This window comes from Lissotriton helveticus, chromosome 6 (assembly GCF_964261635.1).
Source record: "Lissotriton helveticus chromosome 6, aLisHel1.1, whole genome shotgun sequence".
Taxonomy (NCBI): Eukaryota; Metazoa; Chordata; class Amphibia; order Caudata; family Salamandridae; genus Lissotriton; species Lissotriton helveticus.
This window is the reverse complement of record NC_136067.1, coordinates 1,104,191,299-1,104,203,449: the sequence shown is the minus strand read 5'-3', so window position 1 is coordinate 1,104,203,449 and position 12,151 is coordinate 1,104,191,299. Positions and strand designations below refer to the sequence as shown.

Here is a 12,151-nt window from a genome sequence, read left to right as displayed (position 1 = left end):
GCACCTATATTGGATCTAGTAATTCCATTGGTAGTTTAGTCCTAGTTGTATATTGTATATGTCGTAAGTTGCACCTTTCGCACTGTGATCCCTCACTCACGGATAGCTACCTCAACTAGCTGGTTATCATGTTAAACGACTTTCACTTCACTTTATCACTATGATGCACTGATTATTACCTCATTTACACCGCTACCTACCTCAATTATATGGTTATTATTGTATACTACTTCCATTAGTAGTTTAGTCCTAGTTGTATATTGTATATGTTGTAAGTTGCACCTATAGCACTGTGATCCCTCTCTCACGGATAGCTACCTCAACTATCTGGTTATCTTGTTAAACTACTTTCACTTCACTTTATCACTATGATGCACTGATTATTACCTCATTTACACTGCTATCTACCTCAACTATATGGTTATTATTGTATACTACTTTCATCTCGCTGTATCACTGAGTACCACCTCAACCATCTCGTCTACCTCACGCAAACTGCACCCAGCCATTCTCGACACCTGGACTACACCGCTACTATTCCGTACACTATGTTGTGTCAATTTGGCTCCACCTAAATGGTTTGCTACCTCTCAAATTGTGTACATTGTGTAAGCTGCATCTACACACTGCCTGACCTTGGATTGCCTCGACTGCTACCTCTATTCTTTTTGCTACTTTTGACCACGCACTAACGTCACTCCTGTGACCTCTAGCCCAACGGCTGACTGATTACTGTCGTCTTTTCTCCCACACCCATCCCTACAGCCACCCTAACATGGATCTCATCGGTAAGCACACATACAGAATCAACTACCCTCCCGCCCTCACCAAAAAAGCAGCTAAACGTTTTAAACATAGCCTCCTGAGGTCGCACCCTGAAACACCCGTGGCTGACTCCTACTTCTCACCGGGCAATGGAGCTCGGAACACTGATTTCATCTTCTACACCTCACGCATAGCCCAATGGAGAAAAGCATTTCTAACCCTACTTACCGTCTCAGCCACCAGGAAAACAGCTCATGGTATAACACTCTCAATCACACCTTCCCAACTCTTCCATGGCAGAACCACCATCACCATCTACAATAACGGGATTGTCCTAATTCAATCCACGGACAAGAACCTGGAAATACTAGACAACCTGTTCCCCAAGTTCAAAGAACACCTCTCCAAGATGCGGACCACCACCCAGAACCCCACCTGCACTATCATCACCCCCGATGACGCAGCCCCCACCCACAACACTACTAACATAGCTCAGCGCCGGATCGATACGCACCGCACCTCCTCCCACAGCACCCTAAACAATCACCCACCCGCTGTTGCCACCCCACGCTCCCCAAGCGCAGTCACCAATCTCTCCCCTTCATACACTAGCCTCCCCTCTAACATCACCCCCACCTCGACCCCCACTCATACCCCCCCCATCCCTCTCTCCCATGACATAACAACCCCCACCCACAACACCTCCTACCTAGATCAGCGCCAGAACGGCACGCGCAATGACAAATCCTACCCTTCGTTCCCCCCCACTCTCAACACCCAGGTGTGCACACCCCCTCCCATACCTCCTCGATACACCCACATTCTCGACTCCCCCACGCCCCCTTCCCCCCACGCTGCACCCCCCACGAACGCTTCTGAATACGCCACTGTACGGAGTTTATCTCCCCTCCCTCTCCCTCCCCCCCAAGGCAGATCCATTTCCTTCCCCAGCTCCCTCCCCACTCTCTCTCACGACACCCCCACAGAACATACCGCCTTTCTTACCTTAACATCCCCCCCTCCTCCCACTCTCAGCCCCCAATACCCTCCTGCCACCCCCACTGTCTTCAGCCTTCACTCTCTCTTTAACTCACCTACACCGTCCCCCACTGTTGACACCACTTATGTCTCACACTCTCCACCTACTCCACCAACACCCATCGTCCACAAATATGCCCACACTCCGAATAACATCCCACTCATTATCACCGCAGAACCCTTCAACAACGCCAGCATATCCCCCCCTCCGATACCCTGCCCGCTTTCTAGCCCACTACCCAACCACTCACCAATCGCTCTCACCACCAACACCATCTCCATTACTCCTCTGGACCCGACCTTATCTACACTCCAACAACTCAAAGAGGATCTCCTACAAGTCAAAAAGGATGTCCACGACATCAAAGACCTCCTCCTCTCACGGCCCAGCCTACCTCCCACCATCCCACTACCCTACAAACGACGCACCCCCCCTACATACACTCGCCTCAAACGATCCCCGAGATGGCCGACTATCCCCGTTCGCAATAACTCCCACCGCCCCCGCCGTGTCCTCAACTCACTGTCTGACCGCGACCTTTGCTCTCTCCTACACTCCTATGGCCCAGGTCCTGTAAAACACATATCCAACACACACATCCCCATACCCACAACTCACTCAAACCCTCTGAGGCTCCCAACCCATAGCAACAGAGTTTCCGTCCCTAGCAACCTCAGAAAAATCCCCCTCTCTATAGAAGGTTCGACCACCCTTCTCACCCCCAAACTCAAATGCATCCTACTCAACTGCAGATCGGCCCAAAGACACTCCTCCGACATCGCTGATCTCGTCTCAGCAATGGAACTGGACCTAGCCATTCTGACGGAAACGTGGCTTACTGAAGCCTCTACCCCGATAATGGACATATTAGTCCCCCCCAATTATCACATCATTAGACTGGATAGGCCTGTCAAGACGGGCGGGGGAATTGCATGCATCTTTAGGAGCAACCTCTCCGTCACTAAAGCTGCCTCCCCCTCCCTCACCTCCTGTGAACTCCTCTGCCTCGATATCACCAGCGAGGGCAAACAAGTTTGTGCTTTACATCTCATCTATCACCCGCCTGGCGACAACCTCATATTCACCCAACAACTCATGGACACGATCACCTCCAATGCCGGTCGGCAGATCACCCAAATCTACCTGGGTGACTTCAACCTCCACTGGAATGATCAGAAAGACACAGAGGTGAACAGTCTCAAAACTCTCCTTAATGCGCTTGACCTCACCCAAATAGTTGATAGACCAACACACGACAAAGGCGCAATACTCGATCTCATCATCGCCAAGGAGGACTCCACCAAACTGGAGGCGATCGAACCTTGTGACTGGTCAGATCACCACATTATCACCTTCTCTATTAACGAAAAAGTTAAACCTAACCCGGTTCAGCCCACCAAATCCAAAATCTGGAAAAGGGACATGAAGAGTCTTAACCCCACTACGCTCCCTCCCCACCTCGACAATCTCCTCCTCCCCCCTCCAGGTGTCTCGGATGCCCAAGCACTGACCGACCACTACCTTGACTCTATGAAACTGATAGTCAATGAAGTCGCTCCACTGCAACTGAAGAGAGTCTCCAACAAAAGTTCTAACCCCTGGTACGATGGCAGACTCAATGACGACAAGCGCACTATGCGAATGGCAGAGCGTACCTGGAGATCTGACCCCTCATCACTGCATCTAAAGACGCTTAAAAAAAAGAGAAATGACTATTTCAGGAAAATAAAGCGCACAAAGTCTGACTTCTTTAGCCGTCTACTGGACCAAGCAAAAAACAGGCCAAGGAAACTGTTCGAACTAATCAAGACTCAAACAAAGGCACAACCCTTACAATCAAACAAAGCAACAAGCGACACCCCACACTGTGAAGCCTTCTCTGCTTTCTTTAAGCAAAAGACCGACAACATAAGAAATGACCTCGTCATGGACTTAAGCCGATTCCCCAATCACACCAGAATGTCCAACATTCAACCTAAAAACAATGCATCATGGCTGCACTTCGACAGCTACACGGAAGAAGATATATACAAACTACTCTGCACCCTGAAGCCCTCTAATCACCTCACAGACCCTCTACCTGCTAATGCGTTAAAAGACTTCACCCCCTTGCTCCTCCCTCTTTGGACCAAAATCATCAACAGCTCCCTTCAACAAGGTCTCATCCCAGACTCCCTCAAGGTGGGGCAAGTCACGCCTATACTCAAGAAACCCACAGCCGATCCGTCTGACCTGAACAACTACCGGCCCATCACCAATATCCCCACCCTGGCCAAACTGCTGGAGAAATGTGTCCAAATCCAACTAACAAAACACATTGACCAATTTGACCTTCTCAACACTCACCAATCAGGCTTCCGAGCGAAACATAGCACGGAAACAGCTATGACACACATAATTGATGACGCCCTCCAAATCCTTGACCGCAATGATTCCTGTCTCCTCATCCTTCTTGACCTATCGTCAGCTTTTGACACGGTCAAACATGAGAACTTACTGGAGCTGCTAAGCACTAGAATGGGTCTCTCGGGAACTGTTCTCAAATGGTTTGCTTCTTTCCTTCATAACCGGTCGCAGAAGTTCAAGATCGACAATGTGCTATCTAAACCAGTGCCTGCAGACCTAGGTGTCCCACAAGGATCCTGCCTCTCCCCCACACTGTTCAACCTCATCATGGAACCACTCGCCACCTTGCTGCAAGCATCCAATGTTCAATTCCATATGTACGCCGATGACACACAACTCTACCTAAAGCTACAATCCCCGGAAGATATCAAACTACTGAATTCCACACTTAGCAACACTCAATCCTGGCTGGCCGTTAATCACCTCAAACTAAATGCGCTGAAAACTGAGTTCCTACTCATCTCACCCCCGGCGAAAACTTCCACCACCCAAACGTGGCTCAATAACCTAACAGCACTCAATGTCCAACCTACTATCGTGGACTCAGCAAAATCCCTAGGCATCACAGTTGACGCCAAGCTCAACATGCAACAGCACATTAGCATAGCCACAAAAGGGGCTAATTTCCATATCAACACACTGAGGAAACTCAAACCCTTCCTCCCTGCCAAAGACTTCCAAACTGCTGTACAAGCTTTAGTCATCCCTCGCATAGACTACGGAATTGTTGCCCTCAGCGGACTCCCGCTATCCACAACAGCACCCCTAAGAGCCTCCCTGAACGCTGCTGCGAGACTCATTACTGGCTCGAGAAAACATTCGCATATTTCCCCAGACCTAAAATCTCTAAAATGGCTGCCTTTTGAAGCCAGAATTCAACTAAAAATTGCAATAATGACACACTCGGCGGTGCACCACAAAGCACCCAACTACCTCGCGCAAAAGTTGTCTATATCAGGAGGGTCGAGATCCAATCGTAGTACAAAAAACCTACTTTTGAAGCCTAGTAGATTCCGGAAAGAAAAAACATACAAGCGCTCCTTCTCAGGAATGGCACCCAGGATCTGGAATGCGCTCCCTCCGGAAACGAGGCTTATCTCCTCCACGGCACTCTTCAAGAAAGAGGTGAAGAGAATCCTTCTGGCCAAGATCTCCTGAACACTACAGAGACTGGAACTGAGTCTCCGCATCGCGCTGTATCTCTGATCACCCTGCCCTTTGGCACTATCCTACTACCTAGAGGGGCACTACTACGCTACTCTCGTCCTATCGACCAATATATGCTACTCTTTGTTGGATTTATATGACTTGTTTACCTGACTGTATTTTGATAGGTTTTGATATGTTTCTGTACATTATTGTTATCTATGTTACTCTATGTTTATTGACCACTATATTGCTCCCATTATTTTGTTCATTCCTGTTGCCCTTGCCCCTGTCTCTGTGAAGCGCTCTGATATCTGTAAGGATCTTGTTCGCGCTATATAAAACTTTGAATAAATAGGTTTAGCCATGAACGCCTCCCTCTCACAGCTACAGGATCAGCAGGTGCAAGCTTCTGTAGGCAACACTCCCAGTGTTTTATGTGAAGAAGCAATGCGATGTCTCCTTGACAAGTTTGTATTAGGACGTTTTTCTCATATCTGCCTGGCGATTAGCTTCTGAATATGAAGCTAATTGCCTGAGCAGACTGCCTTTAAGTGATGAGTGGGAGCTACCATAAAACATTGTGAGCATGATATTGAACATATGGCCAACATCAGGATGTGTCCTTGTCATTGTATCCCACGGAGACGTCCCACTCACCTCAGACTTGTTGAGCCGGGAGGGGTTGTTTGACCTACAAAGGAGACAGTTATTGAGAATTCTTGCTTTCTTACACCCAGCGTTATTGTGTGGATGAGCAGGACCGAGTGCAAACCAGTTTTGTCCTTCCAAGTATTCTATCGTAATTTAGTAGTATCCATGATACTCCTTTTCGCGATGCTATCCCACGGGGTCACAGATTACATCTGCAGGAATTTCTATCTATTAGGAGTACTAGTAAGTTACTTTCTGTAACATTCTGTTGAATATTATTAGCTCCTGCAGATTACTGGTCACCCTCTTTCAATCTACCATTTGAATCCTTTGCCTCCCATTCCATGCAATGGGTGGAAAAATGGGGTAGAGAGAGCATCACTAGCTCAGACTCCATAAATGTAACTAATGCTCGACTCTTTTGGATTCAGTTTGGGTTTTAGTAGTAATTATGCCAAAGAATCTGCAGGGGCTAGCTTTTATCTATCTGAAAGAAAGCCACCAAAAGCAAGTAACTTAATATTTGGTAGATTAATAGACTGATAGGTTGATTATCGAAGGGGAGTTGCAGTACATTGAAAAGTGTAAGAAAATACAGATGATTTAGTGACCTGCTGATACTGTGTTTTTATATTGCGTTTTAAAAACTTCATTAGTATGTTATTTTGGTACACTGATAGTAACATACCGTTACCATATAGTATATGCATCCAGGGGCATAAACGAAACAGGACTGAAACTCCTTTTGATGCATGAATTTAAGCTGTGAGCAAGTTAATGGTCTAAATACACTGTACTTACATTGTACTTAAAGGTTTAATGGTTTTTTATCATGCAGAATTCAATGTAGGGTTTTATTACATTTTTTGTTGTTTGTTTCAGAATTACTGGTTGGCAGTTTATCTGCTTGGAATGCGTCCCAGTCTTCTGCAGCCACATCAGAAATATTGAGTCGTGGAACTTCACTAGTGCTGCCTTCACCTACTCTTAACACAAAGGAAGCGCTGGGTAACGACGAGTCATGGATAACAGTGTATTATGAATGATCGTTTCTGCGGCCGGACACTTTTTTACTGGGGTGTATTAAATAGTGTGTTTTTGTGGCTGCCCTGTGTAATACCCTTCCAACCCATTTAGTACCAGTCTGATTTCATTTGTTAAACCGTAGCCCAATCTTGGGTAGCTTTGGCTCTGAGCAGTAAGGCCAACATAAAGGAACAAGTGTAAGGCATTTAAACAGCACCAAAACAATTGACAAATAGACTCAACACTACAGAAATCTTACACCAATTTACAAAAAGTGTTTATTTTTATGTGTGTATGGCCATAAAAATGAAAAAGATCCACCGGAAGGTTCTGCAGATATACATTCTACAAGAAGAAATCGGGACCTTTCTCTCAACCACAAACCAGCATTGATAAATTGAGTAATAACTTTGTCAGGATGGAATTTGGTTAGAGTTAGTTTGTGGTTGACAAACTCCTTCAGAGAGCCAGCCAAGGGGACCAGCAGGGTCCAACAAATGTTACCACATCAAGGAAAGCAGTCCAATTGCTGCGTTAGTAGCCCACTGACCATTGACTTCTATGGAGTGGTTCTGATGCAAGTGATACAGGATGCTGTGCTGTTGACTGAGGGAGGGATTGCGGGATGGGGTGGGGTTCCTGGATCTACTTCTCAGTCCATGTCGCTGGTGAGGTAATTCTGGCCACAGGGTTGAAGTCCTCTCTGGATCAGCAGAAGTCTAGTCTTTACTGGGCCACCAATCGCCAGGCACGGTGGTTCAGCAGTTTCCTTCTTTTGGCGGTATCTCTCCATCTGGGTGACCAATCTGCTCTCGGACTCTTCTGAGTCCAACAGATTCTGGGGCAGTTTTTTGAGTGTTGGTCCCGGTCTCTTAGGCTGTAAGGAGGTGAGGAGCAGCGATCTGGGCTACCAACTCCTCCCAGCAGGCTTCTTCAAGTTTTGGGGCTCAGTGATGCAAACAGGAAGTTACACATCTGAATCTTGGAGTATCTGCTTCTAGTTTGCTTGGAGGGGGGTGCAATCTCCACAAGCAGGACCCAGCAGGTACAGTCCTTTCCTTTGCTTGCCCAAGGAGCAGCAGGTACAGTCCAACTTCTGTGCAGCCTCTTTGTTGATTCCAAGGTCAACAGGGCAGTACTCCTTCGGTCCTCTTCTTACAGTCAAGTGAGGTCTGAAATGTGGGCACCCCTTTTATGCCTAGAAAGTGTGCTCAGGAGAGGCCCTGGTCACTACCCAATGGGCTACTTGCTTCCCTCCAGTCCGATGACTTCATGTGAAGCATAGCGTAGCATCTAGCTGTCCCAGGGTGCTCTATTATGCCACTCACATGCCATCTAGACTCATCTCTTGGTGTTTGGAGCTTGGTTGCCTGTCTTAGAAGTGCGGCTACCTGGAGAATACACACCCATAGAAAAAAAAAAGTCCCCCCCCGCCTCCCTTCTGTACCTGATGCCAACCTGTCTACCTGAACAAAAGATCTGCACCTCTACTGTGTTCTCCATGTGCCCTACAAAGGCTGCTTCCCCTTTAAAGTTTGCCTTTTGAGTCCACATTCGTGTGGCTTCCCGCCACGAGGAGGTAACCCATTCTCCAGTGGCAGGCCACTGTTACCTGTCGTGCGAGTAGTCCATGTGGGCAGGAGGAGGTCTGGTAGCCAGCCTCAACAAATGGCTAGTGGAAAACTAGGCAACAGAGTGGCAACTTTCTAAGAGTTGCATGTGGCAACAAGTTACATTAATTGCGATTGGGCGTTAAGTTGAGCTTAATGTGACAAGGAGTTTGGTACCTTGAAATATCTATTTAGTAGTCCCATATTTAAAGGGATTTGGGGCTTTGTCATGGATTAAAACGGCAAAGTAGAATGAGCAGTTTCAAACAGTCCAAAGCAACTTCATCACTAAATCCTAAACATTTTACCTGCATATTCTCTAGTGTTCCATTATTGTTTCCAAAGTAGTTATATAATCTATCGTAGACCCTTTAGCTGTACTTCCAAATGTCAGATCCATGACGCCGGCAAGTGGATTTATAGTATTTAAAATCACCAGCTTCTATGTCATCATGGAACCTGCGGTTTGCAATGGTGCAAAGCGATTTCACCATTCACCTGTTCCAAGGATTCAGCCACTTGTGCCATATCACCCTCAAAGTAAGTGTGATAAGAATTTATTATGAAAACATCACTATCTCTATACCGCTCACAAACCTGGAAATCGAATTAGGGTGATTTATTCACAACTTTAAAATGTCGGACCTTGGTAGTATTTACTATCAATGTCAAAATTCCACCTTTGTCCCTGCCGGACCTAGCTGAAACCGCTGGAGATTGATAGGAGCGGAAGACATCTAAAAAGGATGAGCTCACTTCCCACGTTTATGGAAGGCATATTATATCGTAATTAGTTGCCTCCCAACATTCAATCCAGATTATCTTTTTTTTCTTTCATAAAGCCTGCTATATTCCATGTAACTAACCTTAACAAGTCTATCCAGCCCCGCTCTTTATCCTTCTTTTTTAAGGGTACTTCCCTAGGCTCCCCATCCCCAGCTGTCTTTTAACTATTAATAGCCAGTCAGTCGCAGTCCTCGAAGTTCTCCAAAGGGGCATATCTATTTCTGAGTGGGATCTCCTCGCTTCTCAATTGAGGGATACCTCGCTGATTGGGATAGCAAGTCTAGTGGGTATTCCCCTCTTTGACTCCTGGGAGCTTTGTGGTATATAAAAGTAGACTAATTGCAGATCAAATATCTGAGAGTTAAAGGATGGGGCAATTGATTGGGAGTTGATATAGCATGTTCCTCAATAGGCCTGGACGATCTAGGTTCACCATAATGAATGCAATTCCCTAATAGTATCTGCGGTTCAGCACCCACTCACTTTACTCCTCTTGCCATTAAGATGTGCCCATGCAGGTAAAGCCCCCCCGTTGCAAACCAACCAGTATATTGCCTTCCCCATAAGTTGCTCAGTAGTCTCAACCTGGGACTGTCTCATCTCTGGTACATTTACCAATACAAGGGCATATAGGGAAGTTTCTGGTGGCAAATCTAGTACCTGCGCCCTTTGTGACCTCCCTCCCCGGTCTTCCCTCCCTGCTACTCCCACTACCCTTGCTATTATAGCAGTGTCTAGAGACACAGAACGGGTAACTAGTTTATAGGGGGACTAACCAAATTAGGGGTTGCGTCAGTTCTAGATCCCGGTTGGACTAGTTGTGAAGGAGCATTACCTATATCTTGATTTAGGTGAGTTAAATTCCCCCTATGGCAGACATCTGGGCGTAGTTCCTACCAGTGACCTGCTGTTGAATAGGTTGTTGTGACCATTGCTCCACCCATGTGCATGGCTTCACTATTCGCCTCCACTATTATTGGTAGAGATGTTTTTGATAGTACCCTTTGTAGTGCCTTGAGTTCACTAACTTAAGTGTTCTGAATTACCCCAGGATATTCGGTGCTCTGTTATTGCTTATCTGCTTAAAAAAGGCTGTAATTGTAACGTCAAAATGAATTCAAATCTAGAACAAAAATCGTCCATGTTCACAGATTATAGGGTCTGGGGTGAAAGTTCAGATCCAGTTGTCTTTAGGTCTAGCCTAGCGCAGAGCATATGCGCTGCTCTATGGGAGGCTTATTGTAAGCACTTCAAATTTCTCTGTGTGGATTTGACTCCTCCCACACATTGGATTGTCCTTTGTTTGTATCTTTTAATAATGAAAGCACGCAAATGGCCAATTGCGGGTGCATGTCTCACCTCCTTTCCAATGCGTCACTCCCACAGTGTTTTGCTCTCGGGAGCGAGCAACGGCGCGCAGGGTGGCAGCTGCATTCCTGGTGGGTCAGGTTACAGGCAACGCGCGCCGTGCTTCCGCTTTTGCTTGTTTTGGTAGGGTTCATTTAGAGCATATAAGAATCTTCATTTAAAGGGCGCATTGATTGATTTGGCCAGCCACAAGTTCTTCTCCGGCGTCTAGTAGTGTTAGGACCTAATTTATTCGTCATGTTTATTGAAACCATGCATGCTTCTCTGTTTAAAGGTAAGGCTGAATCCTACTATTATAACGTAGTAACACGGAAAATGGAACCACTCTGGACTAAGCGACGTTTGGTATGAAACTGGCTTCTCTCGAGACAGAACCAGTCTTCTCCATTCAGCCACTCTGCATTTTGATTAATCTGTTAAACGTTTAACATGATTCTTGAAATCCCAGATGGTGGATGATTTATTACCCCGACTATATATTGGTAGTCTTGTACTACCATCATTCCCATGTTTATATTGTTACTTGTAAGAGGCTCGTGTAGCTTTTATTCTTGCGTTACCTATTGAGGATAGTATGTCCTTTAGTCAGCATCTCAATATTTGTCTTGTAATAGTGAGCCTGAGTTCTAATTGATTTTCTCTTTCCTGATGAACCTAGCGACATGGAGCTTAAGTGTTTTGGAAATATTATCGACAAAATATATTGTTTTAGAAATGTGAGAGTGAAGCTCGGAGAATAATGGTTTTGCATTATTGTTGTAGTGAAAATTTGTGTCAAAGCTGCTAGGAATGCCAGGCCTACGTGGCAAATAATGTTAATCCGAAGTAACACAAAGGCAGTTTTTGTGACAGTGCATTCGCTTCGTTTTCAAACGTTTGCAAAGTTTTAAAATTTTGATAAATTCACGTGTGGGTATAGTCCTTGCTACAGAAAACTGCAAATAAATTAATTAAAACAAAACTTTTTTTAGTCGCACTTTTCACATTTCAGAACATGTCACAGTCGCAAAAACTATCACTATAACAGAGAATTTGCAGAACTAAGCGCAATACTGGTAAAAAAGAAAAAAAGACAAGGGTGTGAAAATTAACAGACACTTGCGATCATTGACAGGATATGTTTTCTCGATCGTGTGATAGTTTAACCTTTCATATGAAAAATACCACCCACGTAATAGTCCGTAAAGTGCTTAAGAAGTCCCAGTATGGCATATTTTACTCTTGTAAGATGGCTACAACACAGAGCAAGGACGGCTTTGGTGCTGGTGGTACGCAGCGCGATAATCTTTGACAGCCCCCCCCCACACTGCTCCTTTATAAATTCCTTCACTATCCTATTCCATCAGTGCCC

At 45.8% G+C, this 12,151-nt stretch overlaps 1 protein-coding gene across 1 annotated transcript in view; it reads left to right on the top strand.

Annotated features, from left to right (window-relative positions):
- The window catches only part of BUB1 (BUB1 mitotic checkpoint serine/threonine kinase), an 851,273-nt gene that overhangs the window by 190,465 nt on the left and 648,657 nt on the right, over positions 1 to 12,151 (top strand). The window contains exon 12 of the mRNA XM_078648762.1: positions 6,893 to 7,018. Coding sequence (XP_078504888.1) covers positions 6,893 to 7,018 — 126 coding nt within the window. The remainder of the gene's footprint in view (positions 1 to 6,892; positions 7,019 to 12,151) is intronic.